At 40.7% G+C, this 27,785-nt stretch overlaps 2 protein-coding genes across 3 annotated transcripts in view; one reads left to right on the top strand and one right to left on the bottom strand.

Annotated features, from left to right (window-relative positions):
• The window catches only part of LOC307133382 (tapasin-like), a 32,213-nt gene extending 9,396 nt beyond the window's left edge, over nucleotides 1-22,817 (bottom strand). The window contains exons 1-8 of one of the 2 annotated variants that reach the window (XM_079828448.1): nucleotides 22,391-22,817; nucleotides 22,096-22,290; nucleotides 21,493-21,741; nucleotides 20,949-21,308; nucleotides 20,477-20,800; nucleotides 19,905-20,006; nucleotides 19,702-19,730; nucleotides 18,726-19,587 (exon numbers count right to left, since the gene is read on the bottom strand). In XM_079828448.1, coding sequence (XP_079684574.1) covers nucleotides 19,576-19,587; nucleotides 19,702-19,730; nucleotides 19,905-20,006; nucleotides 20,477-20,800; nucleotides 20,949-21,308; nucleotides 21,493-21,741; nucleotides 22,096-22,290; nucleotides 22,391-22,451 — 1,332 coding nt within the window. In that variant the 5' untranslated portion in view covers nucleotides 22,452-22,817 and the 3' untranslated portion in view covers nucleotides 18,726-19,575. Of the gene's footprint in view, nucleotides 1-18,725; nucleotides 19,588-19,701; nucleotides 19,731-19,904; nucleotides 20,007-20,476; nucleotides 20,801-20,948; nucleotides 21,309-21,492; nucleotides 21,742-22,095; nucleotides 22,291-22,390 lie in introns of those variants that run through there. The other variant, XM_079828449.1, reaches the window with a different exon arrangement.
• Nucleotides 22,818-25,012: 2,195 nt separating this feature from the next.
• The window catches only part of LOC307133384 (major histocompatibility complex class I-related gene protein-like), an 86,973-nt gene continuing 84,200 nt past the window's right edge, over nucleotides 25,013-27,785 (top strand). Inside the window, exon 1 of the mRNA XM_079828451.1 lies at nucleotides 25,013-25,218. Within this exon, the coding sequence (XP_079684577.1) occupies nucleotides 25,125-25,218 (94 nt within the window). The 5' untranslated portion in view covers nucleotides 25,013-25,124. The remainder of the gene's footprint in view (nucleotides 25,219-27,785) is intronic.

The raw sequence follows: 27,785 nt of genomic DNA, 5'->3' as shown, positions 1-27,785 counted from the left end.
TTTATGTTGACATCTCAGCAGGATCAGCAGTGTTTGATATGGTATATGTTAATTGTGTCAAGACATACAGGAATACCATTACCCCTATGCAGCACTGGCCATATCCATTCAAATAACATGTATGGGCATGATAGATCAACTGTGTGTGTATTGCCACCACATTAGTACCTGAACTATAGGTTAATGTTAGTGTTTAAGACAAAGAATCAGAAATAATCATCAAGTCAGAGTCCTCATTAGCGACATACCCATACAATTTTCTTCTCAACAATTTTGAAAACGTTCTAGAACATCTGAATCTGTGTTTCCAAACACAATGATAGGATCTATATTAAAAATACAAAAAGAATTAAAAACATTTATTTAACTCAAAATGAAGGTGTTTGTGAGTCGATCTGGTGGGGGAAGAGAGCATCCTAAATGTGTGAATGGATTTACGACAGTTGCTTTGTCTAGATGTTTAACGAAGTTTAAAGACATTTTATCAAAACCTTTCTGGTAATTCTGGGATCTTATAGGGATTTAGTGCACATAGTTTTGTCTTTATTTTTTTATTTAAGAATTTTTGTTTCTAAAGAAATGTTTTAGCTTTTAATCCAACCATACACTGTGTGTGTGTGTGTTGCAAAAGAACAAATACACTTTTGACTTCCGAGTAAAATGAGATATACACGATTTAAAAAAATATATATAGTTAGTTTGCCTCAAAAGCAAAGCATGTTGTCTATTTTCTTTTAATAAAACTTTGACTTTGACTATTTTTATTCTCTAAATTCTTATTTAACAGTCTGGTGACATGTATTTTTTCTTCAGGAGTGATTAGCAAAGTCGAGTAAAAACTCTTTGGATATGTTTTTGGCAAACACATCATTTTCACTTAGAAAACTTTTTAATGTTTGGACTGAACCTTTTTCTTTTGACAAACCTATATTTCAGATGATTTACCTGAGGTATTTAACAACCACAAGGGATACATGTTGATCTCTATGTTTCAGGTAGTGCAAACATGTGATGTTCAAGAAAGCTAATCTTGGTTTGATCTTTGTTAGGCCAGAACACAAAATTTTGTGTTGGGTGATTACACTTTGCAAAACAACAACAGTGTTTCGTAGAATCTGCTGTAATGTTAGAGAACTAACAATCTAACACAATCTATGGTGTAAAACAAAATATAATACACAACGATTTACCAGCAAATTACTTTATCACTTTTGTTTAAAGAAAAGGGTTTCTGAATTATCTCAACAACTGTGGTGTTTTATGACTAGCCTACTGAAGCTGTCACATTCTTGGGGCGTCCCATTCTTTGATGTTTCGCACCTACTGGCCCTACCTAGTAGAGCTAGATCCCTTCGCTTAGTTAGGAAACCCAGATTGCTTGTGATAACAGAGCACTGTTTGTAGAGTTTATCAGGACAGGGGTTGGGGGGGTTTACCTTGGGTTTACGGTTGTTGTCAGGAAGTCATAAATAACTATGTAAAATGAAACATTTTTTTTTTTTTTTTACAACTGCTGACAAGCATTTTACCAATAGATATATGTTTACCCATATATAAATAAGCATTTACCAGTAGATAAGACCAGAAAAATCCATTTATTTTGGTATTGGGTAAGCTTGTATGAAAAGAAAAATGTAAGCATTTTAAAATCGTATTAACTGACTGCATATTGCGTGAATACAACATGAATTGTGTTAATGGTATGGTCACAACAGATGGATGTTGAGGTAATTGTTTAGAGTTTTGAAGATGTGACAACAGTTTGGACAAAAGGCATTGAGGCAATTGCTAGAAATTGAAAAAGACAACAACTGTTAAGTCGCGATCGAACAGAAATAGACACATGTAAAAGTCCTACATATGTCACCAGAGAGAAGTTTATAATTTTAACTCATGCACATGGTGGATTGTTCGGAATCATAACATGCATTTAGAAAGTAGATAGGATGGCATTTCATTTTGTGCAGCCTTTCAGTTAACTTTCACCAAAGAATATTAAGATGTTCCATTAGTGACATCATCATATTAAATTGTCTCAAGTAAAATTATAACGCAATGTATTGCGTATAACACATCGATAATAATTGGAATGTTTTTTTTTCTTTTCTTTTTTTCAAAAATATACAAACACTTTTAAACAATTTTCAACAATCTGAATAAACTATCAATAATAATCATTGTATGCTTGATTTTCTTTGAGGTGTTCCTTGCACAGACAGAGTTTCCAGGTTCACATTTTTAGTCCAGTCCCAGAGTTTTGGTCCAACGATTTTCACAGTAAGTAGTAGGCCTATTTCATTATGGAACATCATTCAATATAGTAAACAATCTGTGGACTGATTTAAGAAAATAGTGGTTATGAAGCATTATATAATATGCTTAATGCTAGAACATTTATATTTGGTTATGGATGTTTTTTTTAATCTTTACTACAGAGACATCCCTTCTTTTTGCTAGCTTTAATAGTCTCTAATTCTCTATGCAGGAAAAACCCTGCGTGAGACGCAAGAAGAAAGCAAAAATATATATTTTTACTAAGGAAAATGACAAAAATAGTAACTCACAGTGGATAAGTAACACTCTTGGATAAGTTACTTTAATCTGATTACTGGTTTGGAAATAGTAACGCGTTAGATTACTCGTTACTGGAAAAAAGTAGTCGGATTAGAGTAACGCGTTACTGGCATCACTGGTCGATAGTCACGGTCGTGAGCCCAAATGTCAAAATATTGGGGTAGTAAAATCTCTATATAATCTTTATAATCATTTAAATGTCTATAACTCCAAAACCATAAGTAGGAAAATTATGAAATTTGGCAGAATTGTAGAGATGTTCATCAAAATATGTATTTTTATCAAATATAAATATATTTGAAGATTTGCTTTTCTATGAAACACTATGAAATACTTCTACACTGCTGTGTCTGGAGACATTGACTTCCCAAAGTTCACTATTGTTGGTCTGGTCGATGAAGGGCAGTTCATTTACTTTGATAGAAACACAATGACAGTTGTGCCAAACAGAGTGGATGAAACTGAAAGAAGAAGCAAATTACTGGCACACACAAACACAGTTTACAGCTGGAACTCACCAGGCAGGCATTCAGAAAAGTCACAAAAAAATGGTTCACTGTACCAGGATATAGTACTTCTACTTTTTCATGTGCCCTCATAATCAAATCTTTAACATCTTTAATCAAAATAATTTCCCATCCTTCCTCCATCGACATCTCTTCGAATGACATGTTTACTGGCATAAGGGCAGGACAACCTGTCACTCACAAGAGATCCACATATGGTGCATATAATTAGCAAAAGGCTTCTCTCTAGAGTTAATTTTTCTAGCTGACTAACAAGTTTATGGACACTGGATATTGTTTTTCTAAGGAAAATGCGACGTTACATGATGACATTGTTTACAAACCGTTTTACTTCTTTCTGCGGTTGAAACACTGATTGAGCTATTCTATGTGACATGATATGGATTTCGGTAAGTTGTCCATCTTTTAACACACTTTCAGATGCTCATTCATGTTTATTTCGCGCTGTTACTGGTATAAGGCGGGGAAGAGAATATCCGTTCATGTTTGCTCCGCGCTGCCGGTTCTCTAGAGCTGAGCTGCGGCAGAGCGATCTCGAGCCACAGCGGCATTTATGTTTTTGAATTTCGTAAACAAATAGTCGTAATTTGAAATCTGAGACTTTGTTTCATATCAATAGTAATAAAACACAAAGATTACTGCGATTTATTGGATGAGAGGTGCGCAACAATGTTTATTTCATTCAAAACTGAAAACAGGATGATTAATCGATTCTTGGGATTTGAATCAATATTGTTTTGTAAAAGTGAGAATCGATTAAAATCGAGATTTTTTACCCAGCCCTAATCATAATTGTTGTTTCTTACCCTCAAACACTAATATATATATATATATATATATATATATATATATATATATATATATATATATATATATATATATATATATATATATATATATATATATATATATATATATATATATATATATATATATATATATATTAGTCTATCCAGCAGCCATATCACCCTGTAGCCCAAGACTGGTTTCCCACTGAAGCTAAGCAGGGCAGAGCCTGGGCCGGGTTTCCCAATAACGATGTATCTTAGCTCTAAAGAGCATGTTCTACGAGCGAAGATACGATCACTCGTAGCAATTCCACGTGCGTTTCCCAAAAATGTACTTAACATGAACGCGCGAGAACGCGCTCTAAGTGCTACTTAAGAGTCGCTGTCCATTTGCGAAGTGCTGAAATATAACCTTATATGGAATCGTTTCCTCTGAACGTTTCACCTAATAATTATCATCTGATGTGGATTAGCAATCAAAACACGTCTAGGCTATATAAAACAACTACCTACAGGTTGAGGCACTGACAAAATGGCTGAACAAAAAAAAAACCCACGAAAAGATACATTTCAAAAAGACGAAATAAATATCCTCATTTAATTCAGATGTGTAATTATAATTTTTTAGTTTGTTACCTGCCCTCATAAAAAAATAAAAATAAAATCCAGTGATCATAAAGTCAGTTTCCACAAAAATATTAAGCAGCAGAACAGTTTTTTTATCAACATTGATAATAATGAGAATATTAAAATAAAAATAATAATAAAAAAGTGTACAATAAAGTACAATCAAAACCTTATAGTATTATCACAATGCACTTGAATAAAGTTAAAGGTGTAATCTGCCGGTTGTCCTGTAGGTGACCTCATAACTCTGTCTTCTTACAATACACTTAGAGCTTTATGATTACTCCAGAGCACTCGTAGATCTGAGATAATTTTCAAGTGCTACTTAAGTTACGATGCTTTTTTTGGCGCACAAAAACTATTGTCGTCGCATCGTAAAATTATTGTAGAGCCACTGTGGTGAGAGACTTTGTAACAACGTTTTAAGTGCCTTTCATGGATCTTGGAAGTGTCAATGTACTGGGCTGCGTTTCCCAAAAGCATCGTAAGCCTAAATTGATCGTAAAAACGATCGTACGAGCAGTGGCGGTTCTAGACCACGGTAACTATGGGGGCCAGGCAGGGGCCACTTGTGCTTTTAGGGGGCACACGTTAACATTTATCTTAACCAGTAGATAATTAGGTAGTTCACCTGAAAATTCTATCACCATTTACTCACCCCCATGTCGTTCCAAATAGGACTTTCTTATGTTGAACACAATATTAACTTATTTATTTTATTAAACTGTTGTATAAGATCAGTAGGCCTATCGCATTTGCACTCATGCTATTCTGGGTAGAAAAACAGAACTTGTGTGATATTGCACTCGTTACTCATGTTATAGGCCTATTGCTTAGTCTATATCATGATGTAAATGTGAGGGCGTTTTCACACTGGCAGTTTAGTTTGAATAATTGGTAATGTGAAAGTTGTCATGCGGACCCGGGTGAGCTGAGCTCAGGGGAACTGAATTCGAGACTGCCTGAAGGAGGTAGTCTGAGCTCGGTTGCGCAAATTGCGCTCGAGCTGTGCTGCGATTCATGGGAATTTGAAAGCAACAAGCTAATACGACTAGCGGGCCTGTGGCGGACCACTGGAGGCAAAGTTGGCGGCCCGCTGGCATTTTGCTCATCGTTTTCCTAGCGGACCACCGGCGGCAGCCACCACTTTTCCGACAGTGGTCCGCTACCGAGCCGCTGGTTTATAATAAATGTTTTCTGGCCACCCACGGACGATCCACTGGTCATATGATTCACAACTGGGTAATTATAGTTAGATCCAATATAATAATATTTAATGCAATAATGAATCAAAAACAAAGTACACAACTGCTAATAACCATTGTATATGTATTTTTTTGGATAGAGGCAACACAAATGCGTAGCTAAACAAATGGAAATAAACATAAAATAACTATAAACATTATGATAGCCTATTCAAAATATGTACTTTTGTTAATATATATATATATATATATAAACAGGATACATAAGACTGTATTATATATTATAAGATTAAGACTCGGGTGCGCAAGAAAAGTAACCTGCGCATGCATTTTATCAGATGACGGTGTATTTAGTTCAATACAACACATGTGTAAGGGATGATAGTGTTGATGATTTACCTTGGATACGAGCGAGAGGGAGCCTGCGGTGTATTCGCGGTGTAGAACGCGCTCTGACGCGGACCACAACAAACGTGCCCAGTGTAAAAACGCTCTGAGTCTAAAACTCAAACAGGGGCATTTCTGCCGCATATCTTGAATTTTATGGACATTCTGGCACTGAAATGGTTTGGTTAACGACATTCTAACAATACAGGTTTTGGAACAACACGAGGGTGAGTTACATTAGGTGTTTTTATTTTCTTTTAGGGGGAACTAACCCTTTATTTTATTCCCAGATTATTGAAAGTCTTTTATTTGGCCATGTACTGTATCACTCGATCTGCAGTCTCTACACGTGAAGTAAAATCATTTCAAGTTCATTTATTTATTTGAAAAGTAATGTATCTGTAATATGATTATGCATGCTCAATTTATAAAAGTAAAACTAAACCATTTATTTTACATGTTTTGTAGCCTACCTGCTCTCTGTTAGCAGACTCTTCGCAAAGTTAGCATAGACATCAAAACAAACATCTAATACTCTATAAGCAACACTGGACAATTGGATAAAATAATATTATTTCTCGCTATATGTGAACAAGACTGAAATTACATTATTCTGTATCTTTTCTCGGGTATGCCTATCTCTGTCATATTCGCACATGAACGGTTCTTTCATTGCGTTGGTCATAATTTATCTTTGGCTGCATCTTCCTAATTCGGAATATGATCAAAGATTACATATGTGGACATGTTCGGAGAAATTAGCCATTGAAAAAATATATTTTAACTACCAGTAAATGAACGAAATGACTGAATGGAATTCAAAGTCGTCAAGTCAGTAAAATTAATCTCCAGTAGCTATCTCTGCTGCGTAAGGGTGCAGTTACATTCAACACAACGTGTATAAAGAGAGCTTATTTTATCTATAATCAAGAGCGTAGCAACCGCTATAGCCCGCGTTTTACAACTATTTGAGCGAATGCAGACTGAGTGACGAATCATTCATAAACAGACATCACTTGCGCGCCACAGCGCGCAGCCTCCTCATTGCTTCTCTGCATTGGTTATTGGTTATGACACAATAAAGTGCTCTTTTCATCACACACCGCCACAGCAAAAAACGCACATTGCAACCAGTTTCAGAACATTGTTTGGTGCGATGTGATTCCAAATTTACGGGGGCCAGAGGGGCAGTGGCGGTTCTAGGGGGGTGGCCAGGGGGGCAGGTGCCCCCGTGTCAACAAGCCTGGCCCCCCCTCTGGCCCCCGTAAATTTGGAATCACATCGCACCAAACAATGTTCTGAAACTGGTTGCAATGTGCGTTTTTTGCTGTGGCGGTGTGTGATGAAAAGAGCACTTTATTGTGTCATAACCAATAACCAATGCAGAGAAGCAATGAGGAGGCTGCGCGCTGTGGCGCGCAAGTGATGTCTGTTTATGAATGATTCGTCACTCAGTCTGCATTCGCTCAAATAGTTGTAAAACGCGGGCTATAGCGGTTGCTACGCTCTTGATTATAGATAAAATAAGCTCTCTTTATACACGTTGTGTTGAATGTAACTGCACCCTTACGCAGCAGAGATAGCTACTGGAGATTAATTTTACTGACTTGACGACTTTGAATTCCATTCAGTCATTTCGTTCATTTACTGGTAGTTAAAATATATTTTTTCAATGGCTAATTTCTCCGAACATGTCCACATATGTAATCTTTGATCATATTCCGAATTAGGAAGATGCAGCCAAAGATAAATTATGACCAACGCAATGAAAGAACCGTTCATGTGCGAATATGACAGAGATAGGCATACCCGAGAAAAGATACAGAATAATGTAATTTCAGTCTTGTTCACATATAGCGAGAAATAATATTATTTTATCCAATTGTCCAGTGTTGCTTATAGAGTATTAGATGTTTGTTTTGATGTCTATGCTAACTTTGCGAAGAGTCTGCTAACAGAGAGCAGGTAGGCTACAAAACATGTAAAATAAATGGTTTAGTTTTACTTTTATAAATTGAGCATGCATAATCATATTACAGATACATTACTTTTCAAATAAATAAATGAACTTGAAATGATTTTACTTCACGTGTAGAGACTGCAGATCGAGTGATACAGTACATGGCCAAATAAAAGACTTTCAATAATCTGGGAATAAAATAAAGGGTTAGTTCCCCCTAAAAGAAAATAAAAACACCTAATGTAACTCACCCTCGTGTTGTTCCAAAACCTGTATTGTTAGAATGTCGTTAACCAAACCATTTCAGTGCCAGAATGTCCATAAAATTCAAGATATGCGGCAGAAATGCCCCTGTTTGAGTTTTAGACTCAGAGCGTTTTTACACTGGGCACGTTTGTTGTGGTCCGCGTCAGAGCGCGTTCTACACCGCGAATACACCGCAGGCTCCCTCTCGCTCGTATCCAAGGTAAATCATCAACACTATCATCCCTTACACATGTGTTGTATTGAACTAAATACACCGTCATCTGATAAAATGCATGCGCAGGTTACTTTTCTTGCGCACCCGAGTCTTAATCTTATAATATATAATACAGTCTTATGTATCCTGTTTATATATATATATATATATATTAACAAAAGTACATATTTTGAATAGGCTATCATAATGTTTATAGTTATTTTATGTTTATTTCCATTTGTTTAGCTACGCATTTGTGTTGCCTCTATCCAAAAAAATACATATACAATGGTTATTAGCAGTTGTGTACTTTGTTTTTGATTCATTATTGCATTAAATATTATTATATTGGATCTAACTATAATTACCCAGTTGTGAATCATATGACCAGTGGATCGTCCGTGGGTGGCCAGAAAACATTTATTATAAACCAGCGGCTCGGTAGCGGACCACTGTCGGAAAAGTGGTGGCTGCCGCCGGTGGTCCGCTAGGAAAACGATGAGCAAAATGCCAGCGGGCCGCCAACTTTGCCTCCAGTGGTCCGCCACAGGCCCGCTAGTCGTATTAGCTTGTTGCTTTCAAATTCCCATGAATCGCAGCACAGCTCGAGCGCAATTTGCGCAACCGAGCTCAGACTACCTCCTTCAGGCAGTCTCGAATTCAGTTCCCCTGAGCTCAGCTCACCCGGGTCCGCATGACAACTTTCACATTACCAATTATTCAAACTAAACTGCCAGTGTGAAAACGCCCTCACATTTACATCATGATATAGACTAAGCAATAGGCCTATAACATGAGTAACGAGTGCAATATCACACAAGTTCTGTTTTTCTACCCAGAATAGCATGAGTGCAAATGCGATAGGCCTACTGATCTTATACAACAGTTTAATAAAATAAATAAGTTAATATTGTGTTCAACATAAGAAAGTCCTATTTGGAACGACATGGGGGTGAGTAAATGGTGATAGAATTTTCAGGTGAACTACCTAATTATCTACTGGTTAAGATAAATGTTAACGTGTGCCCCCTAAAAGCACAAGTGGCCCCTGCCTGGCCCCCATAGTTACCGTGGTCTAGAACCGCCACTGCAGAGGGGGGGCCAGGCTTGTTGACACGGGGGCACCTGCCCCCCTGGCCACCCCCCTAGAACCGCCACTGCGTACGAGTGATCTTAATATTAAGGTCTGTTTCCCACAAGCATCGTAACTTAAGTAGCACTTGAAAATGATCGTAGATCTACGAGTGCTCTGGAGTAATCGTAAAGCTCTAAGTGTATTGTAAGAAGACAGAGTTATGAGGTCACCTACAGGACAACCGGCAGATTACACCTTTAACTTTATTTAAGTGCATTGTGATAATACTATAAGGTTTTGATTGTACTTTATTGTACACTTTTTTTATTATTTTTTTTATTTTAATATTCTCATTATTATCAATGTTGATTAAAAAAACAGTTCTGCTGCTTAATATTATTGTGGAAACTGACTTTATGATCACTGGATTTTATTATTTATTTTTTTTATGAGGGCAGGTTACAAACAAAAAAAAATTATAAATACACATCTGAATTAAATGAGGATATTTATTTCGTCTTTTGTAAAGGTATCTTTTCTTGGTTTTTTTTCTTTTCTAGTTTTGTTTTTGCCTCAGCCTGAAGGTAGTTGCTTTATATAGACGTGTTTTGATTGCTAATCCACATCAGATGACAATTATTAGGTGAAACGTTCAGAGGAAACGATTCCATATAAGGTTATATTTCAGAACTTCGCAAATGGACAGCGACTATTAAGTAGCACTTAGAGCGCGTTCTCGCGCGTTCATGTTAAGTACATTTTTGGGAAACGCACGTGGAATTGCTGCGAGTGATCGTAACTTCGCTCGTAGAACACGCTCTTTAGAGCTAAGATACATCGTTATTGGGAAACCCGGCCCTGGTCAGTACCTGGGAGACCTCCTGGGAAAACGCTTCGGTTACTAACGTAACCTCGGTTCCCTAAGATGAGGGAACGAGTATTGCGTTTGCTAAACGCTATGGGGGAAATTCCTTTAATTTTTATCCAAAAAATACCATGTACACGCAGTGCAGCTGCACAGCTCTCAGCAGGAAGCAGCTGCGTGCTGATTGGCTGTGCCGCTGCAACTGCAGCAACCTATGGCGAGACCGCGGGGCGGGAGGGACCAATCAGGTCCTTCTAAATTCCTGCCACAAGGGGCAACAGAATTTGCATAGCCAAGGGTATATAAGACCCTGTCTCGCAAGGTTAGTCAGGTTAATCGACTGAAGCGACTCCTGAGCAAGCAAGTACGGTCAAGCAAACGCAATACTCGTTCCCTCATCTTAGGGAACCGAGGTTACGTTAGGTACCTGTATTGCGTTTGCTAAACGCTATGGGGGACCAATGCAAAACGCTGTGCTTGCTTAACGGCTCTAAAGCCGACGACACCAAACCCAGGCCAACCTAGGTGGGCCCGTAATATGATATCATGAAGTCCCAATCTGAGTCAGACCTGAGTCGGGCCCTTAATGTGAATGACACACGAGATACGTGTAGTAAAATATATGTATAGACCAGACATAGTCGGGCCAAGAATAGTGAATGGCCAGATAATTCGAGCCGTATAAGGAATGTGCTATGACTTATACAATATTTAACCCAGGCCAGACTTTTCGATAGCCTGGTTTTACCAGACTCTCGTACATTTCATTTGTACATAGAGTCTGGCCACTCTCCATTGACAAGCGTTTACTTCCTTGAAGGCGGGTTCTCTGTTTAAGTTTAAAACTATTGGATCTGCCAAGAGTCACTCTGGATCTGCCTAAACAATCACTAACGTTTGGTCGTGACGTATGTCACGCACCGTTCGCCTTTTGATTCTCACATTAACTGCGCACACCACCTCAGTATCAGTGATAAAACCTCGTGCATTCGGATTGTAATTTATTCACGGTGGAGGAGAGTTTTGTGATCGGAACGCGCTGCTCTCGTGGTGCATATCTCGTGCAATCATAACATGATTGTATGCTGTCAATAAAATGTCATATGCGTTGTATGATAAGAATAAATGCTGCCGTGAATAACAGCCCAATTCAAATGTTTACGTGCTTTTCTTCTTTTATTTTTTGAGCGGTGATGAAATATTTTGCTCTTGTAAACACTTGCCAGTATTTAAAGAAATACAAGTCAAGAAATGCAAATTACAGCTCACGCAACCGCACAGTGCTCTGAAAGGGTCTATAAAGGATATAAACAGTGAGTTTTCAAGAATATATCACTTCAAAACTCAGAGGTGTGGATTCGGACAGCAATTACATTACCACACGACCTTGGTGTTTGTCAAAAGCAGTCGATAATTCAGCCTGGGTTTTTCTCGCGGGTGGTGGGAGACGGATGGCTTCAGCAACTCCTTCACCACTAACGGAGCGAGCTGAAAAATACTTTTCCCGGACCACAACATCAGCAGTACAGCAGTGATTGCTCTTGCTCCGTGTAACGGGAGTTCGTTTGTTCAGGGAAGAAGGAGGCGGGAACCGGCGAACGTTTAACAACTTTTAATCAAATAATAAACACAAAATGAAAGTAAAAGCGGCAGCCCCTCACGGACGACTGCCGCGCACAAACATAACAAAACACAACTTAAAATCCAGACATGGTCCTCTCTCGTCCTTCACCAGTGTCGCTCGTCCTTATATTCCTCCGTGCTCCCTCATGAGAGGACTCGAGACCGGTGTGTCTCAATCACGCACACCGATCTCGCTCGCTCGTCCACCTCGCCACACTCCGGTTTTAACTTCTGGACATTCGTCAGCGCTGCCACACACTCGCATCTTTCACCGCCACCATTACTGAACTACAACTCAAACTAGTGCACGACATCAACGTCATCGCTCTCAGCCACTCCCTCTGTTCGCTGATTGGACCGGTAAAAAATTGTTCGGGGGAAAACCTAAGCATACACCGCAGTCCCAGACGTAGTCCTGAAGGAAAATGAAAATTGAGCGGAAGTACGTAGGAGGGCGGAGCCAGGCTAACTTTTCGAGCCTTAAGGGGTTAAATCTGTTACACAGCCAGAAGCCCAGCCTGTAAGGCCGGGACATCTAAATTATAAAATCTGATAAAAGTGGACGGGGAGGCCCAGCCTGCCGCTGCACAGATATCATTCAGAGAATGCCAGTAGACCAAGCCCACGAAGAGGCCATGCCTCTAGTAGAATGGGCTTTGATGCCTAAAGGGCAGCTGAGATCTTTAGACTCATAAGCCAGTGAGATAGCATCCACTATCCATCGTGACAAGGTCTGCTTTGTAACCGCGCACCCTCGGGTGCGGCCGCCAAAGCATACAAAGAGCTGTTCAGTTTGCCTAAGCAGCGGAACGCTCTATGTATATCCTCAGCGCTCTGACAGGACAGAGCAAATTAGCATCTTTTTCATCTAACGATGATGAAAGTGCTGAAAGTGAAATGACCTGTGCTCTGAACGGAGTTGAAAGCACTTCAGGTACATATCCATGTCTTGGTTTGAGGACGACTTGGAGTCGTTTGGCCCAAATTCCAGACAAGAGGCACTCACTGAGAGCGCGTGCAGATCACCCACTCGCTTAACTGACGCGATCGCCAACAGAAAGCGGCCTTTAGTGACAGGAGCTTTAAGCTCACCGAATCCAGAGGCTCGAATGTAGAGCTCTTCATGGCATACAGGACCCTGGACAGGTCCCATATAGGGACTGAAGGGGGGCGAGGTGGGTGAAGCCTTCTAGCCCCTTTAAGGAAGCGAACAATTAGATCGTTCTTTCCCAGTGACAGTCCGTTCACTTGAATGTAATACGCTGCTATAGTGGCCACATAAACTTTGAGCGTGGAGGGGGAACGACCCGCGTCCAGAAGCTCTTGTAAAAAAGTCAGCACTTCTGACACTTCACAATCATGCGGGGTCAGACTTCGTGCTTTACACCAGTCCGAAAAGACTGACCATTTGCCTGAATAGAGCCGCCAGGTCGCGGGGGCTCTAGCTTCAGTAATAGTATTTAATACTTTTTTAGAGAGGTTCTCATGTACCCGTTGATGGGCCAGACATGAAGCGCCCATAGATCGGGACGGGGATGCCAGATCTGCCGTTCCGCCTGCATGAGGAGGTCTCTCCTCAGCGGGATCGGCCACGGAGCTGTATCCGACATCTGACTCAGTGGTGAGAACCAAGGTTGACTTCTCCAAAGCGGGGCTATTAAAAGCACAGGGCATTTGCTCTCCCTGATCCTCTCTATGACCTGAGGTAATATTGAGATTGGGGGAAAAGCATAAAGAGGAAGGTTGGGCCATTCGTGGGCCAACGCATCCTTGTGCTGGGAGAATTATATTCGACATAGAGCATTGTCTTGTGAGGCGAAAAGATCTACTTTTGCCTCTCCAAACCTGCCCCAAATTGTCTGAATCGTATGTGGGTGAAGAGACCACTGTGCTGGGGACACTTTGTCCCTGAACAGCATGTCCGGACCCAATTCAGAATGCCTGGCACATGAGTCGCTCTCAGCGAGCTCAGGTTGTGCTCTGCCCATATTAGGACTTTTTCCGCCATTGCGTGCAGATCGATAGATTTCAGACCGCCCTGGCGATTTATATAGGCTACCACCGACCTGCTGTCCGTTTGGACCAGGACATGGTGGTGCTTTATGTACGGAAGGAAAGCTCTTAGCGATAGCGTGACCGCTTTCATCTCTAGACAGTTTATGTGAAGGCTCCTCTCCGAGTCTGACCCGAGACCGGAGACTGGCCTGCCCTGCCCTCGTGAAGGGCTCCCCAACCTAGGTTGGATGCATCTGTCAAGATAACTTTCCACTTCGTAACGGTGCCCAAACTCACGCCCGTCTGGTACCAGACGGGATTTTTCCAAGGGGCCAGAGCCAACACACAGCTGTGGTCTACCTTGATTTACAATCGGCCCGAGAGCCATGCGTGAGCTGGAACGCGGCGATTCAGCCAGAGCTGTAGGGGGCGCATGTGTAACAGACCTAGTCTGAGAACTGGCGCCGCCGAGGCCATGAGACCCAACATCCTCTGAAAGTGTTTGAGAGGAGTGAGTGCACCGGACCTGAGGGAAACCGTTCGGTTCTGAACAGAGAGCGCGCGCTGTGACGTCAGTCGCGCGTTCATCTGCAGTGAGTCCAATACTGTTCCCAGAAACGAAACTTTCTGTGCGGGAGACAATGAACTCTTTGCCACGTTGATTCTGAGTCCCAAGCATTCTAAATGGTTGAGAAGCCAAGATCTGTGGTTTAATAACTGTATCTCTGACTGAGCTATTATGAGCCAGTCGTCGAGATAATTGAGAATTCTCATTCCCCGAAGCCTCAGCGGGGTTAGCGCCGCTTCCATGCACTTCGGAAACGTGCGGGGAGCCAGAGATAGACCAGAGGGTAACACCCTGTTTTGGTTAACTTTCCCCTCGAAGGCGAATCTCAAAATGGCCTGCGATGGGGGGCTATTTGTATGTGGAAAAGGGCATCCCCTAGATCCACAGTGAAAAACCAATCTCCCGGGCGAATGCGCGCAAGGATTTGTTTCATGTCCAACATTTTGAACGGGCGCTTCATAAGGGCCTGTTCAGATGTCTGAGATCTAGAATGGCCTGAGACCACCACCCTTCTTTTGGCACAAGGAAGTAGCGACTGTAAAAGCCTGACTCGCTCTGTGAGGGGTGCACGGTTTCCACCGATCCCTTTATTTAACAGTTTGATATTTCGGTTCGAAGCACGTGACTCATGTTGCTTCTCACCGCTGTCTCTACCACAGTGCGAAGCACAGTGGTCTGCGAGCGAACTGTAGCGAGTAACCTTGTTATCGAAGCCAAGGGTTGAATAAATTTGTGGGGCAGGTCACTGAGTAACAGGGACCTGTTAGCCCGGTTGCATTGTGCTAGTAGCACTGTGAGAGGCGGCGTGCACTGAATGGTGACGCACGCCTTATTTGGGTCGCCGTGGAAGTGGCGCTTACCAAGGGGGTTGTGTTTGTGTACAGGAGAGCACGTTGCTCACAGGCTCGTAGACTGTGGAAATAATGTTCCCAGCCGCCTGAGTGCAGGGGGCCGGAGAACGCAGAATAGCGGCGAACGCTTTAATTGTGTCGCCGGGGAAATGGTGCATGTGTACAGGCGAGCGCGTTTGTTTGCGGGCTCGTCGATTGTGGGAATAATGTTTCCAGCCGCCTGAGTGCAGGGAGCTGGGGAAAATAGGGAAGTGCTTGAGTGTAGGGGTACAACTTGATGTTGGCACACTGCCTACAGATGAACTCGTAACACTGTGTTTGGATAGTGTTACTGTAAAGTGGACGCATTCTTGCAGATTAGTCCACGTGCACGTTAGCGGCAGGGCTAATGGATAGTGCGTGCTCTGCAGGCGTGGGTCTGCCTAGCCACTAGAAAAGCTCTGATTCATTGTAAATAATGTGTGGTGGCGCGCACTGTATAATGGGCGCCACTACATTAGAGTACTCGCGGCGTACGCCAGCGAGCGAATTCACAGAGGTAAACGGCTAGTTATTGCAATATTACATCTCCAGTCACCTGAACTAAGGGAACTGGGAGAATATCAGGTTTATTGAGTGATTTTGTGACATTGAATTAACAGTGCTTATGCAGGAGTGCACACTATGTAGTGGACACATTACCTACAGTGTTGAACCACTCCAGCCGCCTGAATAGGGGGACTGGGAGAAGTGGTATTTGAGGGGAAAAAAAAGGCGCAGGGTTGGCAGCCATTTACGACACCGTTATGCTCTAGACGGAGAGCGCGTGTTATGACGCACTCTAGTCAGCGAACACGTGCTGTGCAGAGAACAATGCAGCGAGAACGGCTGTGACGTAAGCGCGTTCTCGATATATCCAGCAGCCTGAGTTCGCTTGTCTACTCTAGCATTCTCTGTCCGCAGCCATATCAGGGCGGCGGAGCGAGAGATGGAAGAGTGAGGAGAGCTTAGGTTGAGTTCACTAGTATGCAGAAGTGCACATCTTCTGTCCGTGGCGCTATCCGCGCGGCGGCAGTATAACATTCTCTGTCCGCGGCCATTTTCAGGGCAGCGGAAGTGAGAGAAGAAGGCGAGTGAAGAGCCCCGTATGTCCGCGGCGCCATTAGCACGGCGGGGATATAACATTCTCTGTCCGCGGCCATTTTAGAGCGGCGGAGGGGAGAGAAGAGCTCCGTATGTCCGCGCCGTCATTAGCGCGGCGGGGATATAAAATTCTCTGTCCGCTGCGCTTCTCAGCGCGACGGAACGAGAGAAAAGGAGAGCTTCGTATGTCCGCGGCGGGGATATAACATTCTCTGTCCGCGGCGCTTCTCAGCGCGACGGAACGAGAGAAAGGGAGAGCTCCGTATGTCCGCGGCGGGGATATAACATTCTCTGTCCGCGGCGCTTCTCAGCGCGACGGAATGAGAGAAAGGGAGAGCTCCGTATGTCCGCGGCGGGGATATAACATTCTCTGTCCGCGGCGCTTCTCAGCGCGACGGAATGAGAGAAAGGGAGAGCTCCGTATGTCCGCGGCGGGGATATAACATTCTCTGTCCGCTGCGCTTCTCAGCACGACGGAGCGAGTGAAAGGGAGAGCTCCGTATGTCCGCGGCGCCATAGAGCGGCGGGGATATAACATTCTCTGTCCGCGGTGCATTTCAGCGCGACGGAACGAGAGAAGAGAGGTGGAGAGCTAGTAAGCTCTTAGAAGTGGCGTTGCCAGCAACGCACACACATGTACACACATATACATAGTATAAAGGATATTTTGACGCCGGATGGCACAGCTGGAACAGCAGGCGGCTGAAGGCGGAGACCAGGTTGGAATCCGGCGTCCTCAGGGCTGCAGGGATTCCGCTGGTAGCTTTTCGACGGCGGGCTTCGATCCAGAGCTCAGCGAGGGCAAGTCGCTGAAGAAGAATTAATCTGACTAACCTTGCGAGACAGGGTCTTATATACCCTTGGCTATGCAAATTCTGTTGCCCCTTGTGGCGGGAATTTAGAAGGACCTGATTGGTCCGTCCCGTCCCGCGGCTCTTCTCAGCGCGACGGAATGAGAGAAAGGGAGAGCTGTGCAGCTGCACTGCGTGTACATGGTATTTTTTGGATAAAATTTTTGCTTCAATATCTCGAGGAAAGGAATTTCCCCCATAGCGTTTAGCAAACGCAATACGAGAGTACTCTCGTAAGGGAACCAGGCTGCTGCTGGAAGAGGTGTTAGTGAGGCCAGCAGGGGGTGCTCACACTGTGGTCTGTGTGGGTTCAGGGGCGCTGCTTGCAATTTTGAGCCCTATGAAATAATATGATGTTGGGCCCTCTACCACACCAACCTAGCTATCCAAAATCTTTGTCTGCAATTTAATAATACTGACCAATTAAGCTCCGCTCGCTCAAACCAGAATGCCCCAATTGGCTGATGAAACATTGATTAAAATTAAGATACAATTTATGCAAAACAAAACTTCACAATCATGTCTGATCAACTCCATTCATCTTATGATGTGTCCTATCTCATGCTGTTCACTTTTCATAATCGACATAGATTGACAACATAGACAAAAAAAACAGCATTATAATATTTAAACATAAATATAAAAATAAATACCTACCTGCAACAATTATAGCACAGAGAATTTTCATGTCGGAGTGGGATTTGAGTGAACGTAGTTTTACCGGTGAGCGTGAGCGGTTCATGAGTGGAGCGTTTTGCTGGATTTTGCCGGAAATACCATCATTTTTTTATATTTGTAACTCTTTGGTAGATTATACATTTATAATACATTACTACTAGTACTGTTACTACTAATAAAACCAATCTTTGGGGGCCCCAAAAGTGTGTGGGCCCTTAAAATCATCCTAACTCACCCCCAACCCCCCAACCCACGCCCCCCCTACCCCCTTAGCTGCGCCCGTGGTGGGTCCTAACCATAGCCCGTAGCTCCTAACGCCCCAGTATAGTGATGGGGACACTTTACAATCAATAAGCACCGTCCTTCGGATGAGATGTTATACCGAGGTCCTGACTCTCTGTGCATTCGATCACTCTCTCTCCTTTCCACCTAGAGCTGGTGTGTGGTGTGCGCATGGACTATTGATTAGGACTTGCCATTTAAAAGCACTAGATCATTTCACCCAAACTTTTAAATGCTGTTATTAAAATATCGTCCTTTAACTTGAACCAAAAGTACAAATTTTCTTTGTACTATGCAATTTCTGTTCAAGCCCTGTGAGGTTTTCTCGATTATAAATAATCGTTTGATCTTTATGACATCATACATGTTTATATACAGTATTTATCATGCTTGATAACAAAGGTTTGCACAACAAAGCAACTCAAATTCTAGGCCATATTTGACCTACAACATTTGACCTATAATTGTACAATACAATCATTTGGTTTTGTTTGAGTTAGTAACAGAAAATTCAATTCAAATATTACAAAGAATTAAGCAATAGGGTCTTTAGTTTGAGAACTGTTAAATTTTTCTTTACTTTGTCAGATACAGTAGTAAAACAGTGAGTTTGGCATGAATGTGATACTCCCTTCACACTTATCAGGGGACTTTACATTGTGTATTCTCTGTATTTCCTCTGTTTATACAAAGTAAAAACTGTTAATTTGTTTCATATCTAATCCATCTGCTGCCTGATCCTCCTCAGAGACTCCATGATATGAGAACGGCAGGAAACTAATGATTCTTAACACACAGGTCATTACTTATTTCAAGCACTACACTATCTCTATAAACAACTGAGTTCATGATTAATAAAAAAGCTCAAAGTTCAGTTCCAAAACTAAATAACAGCAACAGTCCTGCAGTATTTAAAATAAAATAATTCACTTCATTATTATTATTTCCAGAATCTGTACAACTGTCACTAAAATCTTTTAATATAAAAATGCTTGCAGAGAGTAACCAACCCAAACACAGCAATCTGAAATTCTTAAGCAAATTCTGCAACACAACATAACTATTCTGAAAGGATTATTTACAAGACCAGTTTCTCTGCACATTATTCAGCCTTCAAAATCACCTCCAGGTCCAGGTTTACTTCACCTTCTACAAAAGAGACAGATATAAAATAAGCAGACAGTTATACAAGAGAACTAAAGACAGCATCGATTAAATCTAAAACTTAAGAATGTGATTTAGCAAAAAAGAGATGTTATTTACCTTATCCTTTAATTCAGTGTCACTGGAGTCTAAATGAAGACAAAAATTGACAAGCTTGAATATTTAATACATTCCAGGGCATCCCATATTACAAATACAGTCATTATTATGTTTATTTTTTTACAATGGATCGAGTCATTCTATTGTCAGTTCACTTGTAAATAGCACTTCTGTGTTGCAGTGATGTTAGAAAACTGACTTACCAGAGGAGCTGAATGTCCAGGAAAGAAACTTTATCATGCCGTAAAGCACCAGAGCAACAGCGACCATCGCCATAGAGTCCTCAATAGAAGGAGCACTGACACCTGATATGAACAAAATACACAATAAAGAGCTGCAGAACATTCTCACTGACATAAATGTTTTTTTTGGAAATGCAAATATGAATCAGACTTTCATAAACACTGCCACTACTAGAGTAACCTGCAGAATGAATAACTCAAAATCCCCATCACTAATGAGTCTGTCTGGAATATAGACAAGTGGAGTGGACTGTATATCAATGTATTGGGAATGTCACTCAGCCAATTCAATTCAAGTTCAAGGGCTTCTTTTATCCACTATATATAAAAAAAGCTGTGCAAATTCTGAGTGTTTGTAGTTGTGCAATGTTGACTCATAAATGAAAGGAATACAGCCAATAGGAATGCACCTCTATCAGTTCACTTCCTCACTGAGAAATCTGGTCAGACTGAGAAATAACAATGTTGATGCTTGTTTTGGTGTTCAAATCATGTCAGAAAGATTGATGCCAGTCTAGGACAGTATAACTCACCAATCACATTGAGTGCAGCAGTAGCTCGCCGTGTTCCTCCGTCATGTTTGGCTACACAGGTGATGTCACCACCACGACCAAGACCCAGTTTACTCGAGTCCAGCGCCAGATGGCTGCCCTGACTGAAGGTGCCATCTGACGCCAGTCTGTGACCCGTTACACCACCCTGACCCAGAGAGCGCGACTTCCCATCAGCCCCGGTGAACTCCCAGACCAGATCCAGAGTGTGAGGAGCAAAACCAGACGCCTCACACTGGATCACCAGAACCTGCCCAGGAACCAGCAGAGGAAGAGGAGAAGGGTAGATGGAGAGAGATGGAGGCTCTAGAAAAAAAAAACAGGCAGTGGTTACTATTCTATATATATAACTGTAGTTAAATATAACAAATGCAGTTGATAAATCAAACATTATATACATAATCTATGAAAATCTGACTTGTCTATGGCAGCTCAAAATATACAATAATCTCACCAACTATCTCCAGCTCCACGGCTACCTGAGCCAGCAGGTGTGGAAGATACACTGAGCAGATGTAAACTCCTGAGTGTCTCACTTGAGATTCTTCCAGAATCAGAGATGCATTTCCTGTTTCATAGAGGCCTGTGATGTCAATATCGGCTCCGGTCTCTGATGTCTCTGCAAACCGATCGTTCTTGCCATCGTAAGCGAGGACCAGCCGTCCTTCACCCCGGAACTGATAACGCCACTCGACAGAGAATCCAGAGCTGTGAACTGGAGAAGACGGGTCGATCCAGAACCCACAGTCTAACAGAACCGGCTCTCCCAGTCTAGAGCGGACCACAGGAGTTTTACTGGAGACACTGAGAATGACTTTAAGAAAGAGAGAACAACAGGAAGCATAGTGAGTGAAAGAAAGTGTTTACCATCATTATCACAGACGAGTCAATCAAAATATAAGATACATGGATTGCACAATCTAATTGGAATGGATTTTTTTTTAATTAAAATGCAAATAAATGTTTTCTGCAATATCCAAGAAACTTGGGCTTTTTACCTTTTGGCTCTTTAGAAGCTGAAGGCGCTCGCATAACATTAGACAATGTCAGCTGCTCGTCAAGCCCCTGCACTGCCACTGAGAACCAATCAGCTTGCAGATAGACTGGACTTTGGGCGGAGTCAGTGAGAGCAGATGCCCATCTGACCATGGAGGCGTGAGGCATGAAAGGGTTAATCTCACACTTTGGTTTGTTCACAGAGCCTTTGGGTGGGTTCAGGGCGGCACTGCAGAACGTGCCAGCTGGATCTGGAGGAGAGCAGTGTAAGTTTAGTTGTCATATAACTGTTGTTTTACACTCTATAACATGATGTGACATTACTCTATATGACATCTGTGGCTGTTGGATCTGGTCATTGTACAAAAGATATTTAAATAATTTAAATACAGTAGCCTACTTTGGCCTATATACTATTGGACAACATAGACTATATTAAAGGCTACTACTGTATCATAAACATTACACTATTTATTTAATTTAGTATCAAGTGAGCACAACATTATGTAAATCTTGACTGACTTATTACAGCCTATTTAAACAGATTATATAGTCCACAAATCAACACAAATCTCTTTAAAATCACATGCAGTATTGACACTGACCAGTCACATAGTAAATCCTGGATGGGCTGATGTCTGCAGGAGGATGAAGATCAGACATGGTCTCTTCACTGTAAGCTTCAGTTCTGATGAACATTAGAGATTTCTCTTGACTCATTGGTACAGAGAAACCTCCTCCATGACCGGGCTTCTCCTGTACAAACCAGCACTCCAGAACCGGACATCCAGAACTTGACACTGTAAGAAAAGATAAATGATTCTTAATTATGTTTATAGTCCACATAACTAAATGTAGGCCTATAGTTTTTAGTAGTTACCAAAATGCAGCAAAACTTACCGCCAAAAAACAATGCAAATTCGATAATAAATATCGTATATATGCTCGAAATATCAGACATCGTTGCTCTTTATGTTAAAATTAACTGCGTTTGCTCGGTGTGCTTATGATCTGTCGGTTTTCCCCACAACATTCGTGCAACTTTAGAGGTTTCACTTTCAGTTCAGTGCGCATGTGCATTGTTAGCTAAAAGCTAAAGCTATCGTAGGCTGTTTGTTTTGCGCCAATGCATAATGAAGGATTTTGTTACAATCGAAAATATAACAGTTCGTGGTCGCTTTTGATGTAAGTGTCTTTTAACCACTTAAATGCACTAAAAAGATTTCTCGACAACGTTCATTTAGCCTTTCTAGGAGATTATTGGTGTCCACTAGGTGGCGGTCCAAGCCAACAATAAGTGTTCCAAACTCGCCGTAAATCTCGTTGTGTTTTTTTATAAACCATATCACGTGATTTCTCGGAACAGAGTTCAGTTCAGGACAAAGAGGACTACCACTTATTTTGTCTCTCGTTGCGTGGTGGCAAGTTGGCAACAACAACCAAACCTGTATTACCAGTGTAGGTTTTTTTGTATTATTTAGCTACACACCTCAGGCTAGCCTACTTCCTACTTCAAAACTTGCTCAAACTAATTTGGAAGGATTTGTAAAAAGGTTAGAAATTCCTTCAATCACAAAGGTTAATTTTGTTAAATGATAAACACATGAAAACTCTATAAAAGTTTGATGAATTCTGGGCCCTTTGAAATCTGGTGCTCTGGGCCCCCTGTACTCAGTTCCTATATTCCAAGTTTTATGATCAAAACTTTAGATCTATTGCCACTACCACATGCCCTTGACCAAATGTTTGTCATTGAGAATGTGGATGTGACACAGGATGTGAGGTTATAATAATAGAAGATGTTTAGCCTAACCTCCTTACTGTCATGTAACAGTACACTAATGAAAAATGGTTCTAAACAGTTCCAAATAAGGTTTAGCTTGTACCAATTGCAGAACTGATTTTGGTGCTAAATAGAACCCTTTTTATAAGGTTCCAGCTTTGGAAATGCTAAATAGGCCTTTAATGTTGTTATAAGTCACCATTTTAATATCAGTGTATTTGCATTAATATTAGTATATTCATATTATCATATATTAATATTGTTATTACCACTCTACCTGCCTGGTCCTATAATATCTTGTAGCCTCTATTGGGGTTTTACATAAACAAAATCAACAACAAAATGTTTTGTCAATTATACTTTTAATTTTTTATTGTCATGATCCCAGCCTGTGTTCCCTGTGTTTTGTGTGAGGATTGTGTTATTTCCTGTCTTGTGCAATGTTTTGTAGTTCTTTGTAGTTTTCTTCTTGATTACTCTTCAACGTGTGTGTCTTTTTAGATGTTATCTTGTTAAGCTTGTTTGCTTCTTGTGTGTTTATACACCTGTTTCCCTTGCTCAGTGTCAGTCGATGTTTCACTGTAGATGTTCTTGTGGTGTGCTCAAACTCTGTCTTTACCTGTGTTTGTTAATAAACCTAATCTGCTTGTGGATCCGCCTCATCCTGCTTTTGTTCATCCTATCATTACATTTATTGTCATGTGACATTGTAGCTAAAATTACAGTTCTCTAAAAACAGTTACTAGCTGAATACATTAATAAATGACAATTGATGTTGAACATGAATAAATACATGAAGAAGTAAAATAAATGGGCCCCACTTTATATGTCTTTAACTAACATATAAATTAATCATTCAACAATTCACTTATGTTCATACATGTTTTTTATATTGTACTTAATTTCTGTAAGTACATCTGTAATTACACTATTTTTGACCCTTCCCTTACCTGGCTTTTAACCCACCCTTAAACCCATACCACAAACCTGTTCCTAAACTTACCTGTATCCCACCTCAATAGCAGCAAAAGTGTTTAGGGTAACACTTCATTTTACAGTGTCCTTATGCTACAGGTCACATGTTGTTACACATGTTACATGTAGTTAGTAATAACTATAAATTATGCATTACATGTAACTTACCCTAAACCAACCCCTATTCCTAACCCTAACCATATACATGTTGTTAATTATTATTGCTACTTAAATGTATAATTACACTACAACACAGACACCACCTTAACATAAAATGTAACAGTGTTTTGCTATACAACATGAACACAATAAGTACATTATATAAGTATTATATAAGTAATATTATTTTCTGATGTAAATACAGACACACCTAATATAAATTGTGATCAATAGGTGTAAATGAAGATCAAGTTCCAGTGGAATAGCTTCACAATCCCATAGGGATGTCTTTAAGTCCATCATTTTGGTGTAATTGAGTGGCAGTTTCTCTCTGCAGATGATGTTGTGAGATGTAACAATAAATACACAACTGAGTTTAGAGTTACAGTGGGACTCTTGTAAAATTTACAAATTGTTTTTTGGCCAAAAGTAGCAATAATAGACAATATATGTGAGCCATTCACATGGTTAGAAGGAAAAAGTGATATAAAGGCATGGCATATAGGTTGTTTTGTTTTGTTTCTGCTGTGTGTTTATGTCACTATTTTCTCTGCACTATCGGTGATCAGCACAGTAGAGGAAATTCAGCATAGTAACTTGTGACGTTGAACGTGCAGAATTTGTAGTTGGCTGGAAATTCAGAGCTTGTTTAGGCGTTGGTGTAGGCAGTTGGAAGTTCGAACGTTTGTTACCAAAAAGCGGAGTGATTCCTCTAAAATGATTTTTAATCTAATAAGAGCTATATTTCAGGACTATCCAAGAATGCGGGTCGAAGTGGTTATGCTCCTCGGAGTTCATCTTGTCTATGGGGGTGAGTTATTTTAATTTCACATAGTGCCACAGAAAGCTTTCTCTTTTAAAGTATAGCGTTATTGTATGGTATGTTATTTACATATTACATATTGTGTAAATAGTAGCCTACATATTGTAGCCTATGTTATATTGTATGTTATTGTATCAAATACTACATTGTATTTGTTGCTTTATTATTTGTTGGTTTTAAGTTTTTTTGTCTATGCATTTTCGTTTCTAACCTAAGAAACACTTTTTTGCCTAGAGACTGATGATGGCCAACTTGCTAAAAACCAAAACATTGATTGTTATGTTCTGTAATTAAAATTATGTTGGGAAGAACCGAAATTTTGGGTTACCATAATTTTTGGCCGAAACAGCTAGTTTCGGGGTGAAATGGTTTTGAAGTGACCAAAACAGACGTTTAATTAGCGCTTAATTTTCTGATGGCACGTTTTGACTGTGTTCGTGCACAGAACGTGTATATATCAGGGCTATCAATGCTAAGGATCTTTTTCAGGGGTTAAAATGTTTACTTTCCCTGCCAAAATTTTCACTGGCCCCACCACAAAAAACAACAACTGATAAATAAAATAAAATAGGCCTAGTATTGTTTTTGTTGTTTTTGAGCCACGTAACCTTAATAAATAAGGTTATGACTCTAAAACCTATTATATATATATTTTTTGTTAAAGACAGTCAGTAATAATAAACAAATAATCAAATTACGAGCAAAAGCACAAATAAATACAGCACAACAAACATATATAAATGAAATAAACAGTTCTTTTCATGTAGGTCTAAGCTAGATTGTCAGGTACAAAAATAGTAATCAAATGTAAAATATCACTGCATAGTCTGCATAAAATTATATGTCACTGCATATAAATATAGATTAACCCTTATTAAAAGTTATTCAGTCAAGAGCAGTGAGTGATTTTTTTGTCTTTTGTTATTTCGATATTTATATAGCCAATGACGATATTTTCCGGCTTTCCATGTTTTCACTGTTATACGGTAGGGGGCGCTATTGCGCATCTCCTGGACGAGTACAGAATCTCCTAATCAAAACACAGATGAAGAAGCAGCAACGTGCGATATATGTAAGCAGATTCATATGTAAAATAACGCGATCATCAACATTAAAGGGGCTATATGCGTTTTTCTGAAATTTAAACTCGCGACTGACACCTGTGGCCAAAAAATAGAACTGCTCTTATTTTCTGCTCGCTCTCGCAGCAGTGGTGACGTCACATCCGCAGACAGCGCGGGAAAAACCTACCCGCCAGAAAATAGAAAAAATAGGATACAGGCTTATAGGTGCACCCACTGTGAGCGGACAAGGTGTCAGTATGCTCATCAGGAGATGTTTGAGTCATAAATGATAAAATAAAAAGGCTATTGTTACGTTTATTTTGGGGAAAAAGTTGCATATAGCCCCTTTAAACAGCATATAAATCAAAACTGCCTAATGCTATTGAATGAAATGTAAACCCAGGACGAGCTATAGGACTGTGGTGTTGATAAACTCAATCTACTCCATCTGTGTTTTGTTCATCATTCATCATTCGGACGTAGTCTTTTACAAAAACGTGATTTTCTCAGCTTTTTGCTAAAAATGTTGCTTTTTCATGAAACTTGCAACATTCAAGTGTTGATTTAAAAAGAATGTATGAAGCTAGAATAGAACAGAGGGTCTGTTACTCTGTTCTTTCTTTTGATATATTGCATGTTTAGATATTCATAAGATATTCTGTGGGCTATGAAACTTGTGAAAATGACCATAAATGCTGGCGGTGACTGGCAAATTTCATGTTTACGTTAACGACATAACCGACTATGTTTACAATGTAACTCAACAAGACAGGCATTTTGATATAATTATGTGTGAATATTCGCGTGCTGTGAGACGCGTGGCCATGCTTATGTGTGCTGTTGCTGCACTAAGTAACAAACTGAGAGACACTTTGTCGTCTATGTGCCGTGCGGGGGCAATGGTAGGGGAAACACTGCAGTTCCCTGAGATAAGGGAACAAGTACTGCGTTGATAGTCGCACTGGGAATTCTCTAATTCTCGAAATACTGAAGTAATTTGTAAAATCACACAGTGCTACTGCCCAGTCAAAACATGCTATTGGCTGGCCAGTGGGAATTGCATGAACTAATGGCAGAACAGCGTAATCTGAGTGAACCAATGGCACAAAGCCCGTGAAGCTGAGCACAAAATCCAGCGAAAGGTAGACTGGGTTAACCCAGCCTGATTTGCCAGCGATTTGATTTCGCCCGGCAACTCAGTCTGGAAACCAGGGAACCAATCACAGACTGGCTTATCCACCTGGCCCGCTATTGGAGGGATTATCACGATGACGGATAGAGAAGCGATGGGTCGTTGCCTGTTGATCACGCCTCTTGTGGTCTGATTGGTTGAAGGACTATCCAATTGCGTTAAAAGAGTCATTTAATTTATGCGCATTTATGCTTGCGTGTGCAGTAGAAAATACAGAGCCGACTCCCCAGACCAATGTTTAATCTTAAATTGAGCTTGGTCTGGTGATAGCCAGACAAAGCGAAAGGGGCATATAAAGT

This window comes from Gobio gobio (genome assembly GCF_949357685.1).
Source record: "Gobio gobio genome assembly, chromosome: 11".
NCBI lineage: Eukaryota > Metazoa > Chordata > Actinopteri > Cypriniformes > Gobionidae > Gobio > Gobio gobio.
The sequence above is the reverse complement of the archived record's forward strand: the minus strand, read 5'-3'. Positions and strand labels throughout refer to the sequence as shown.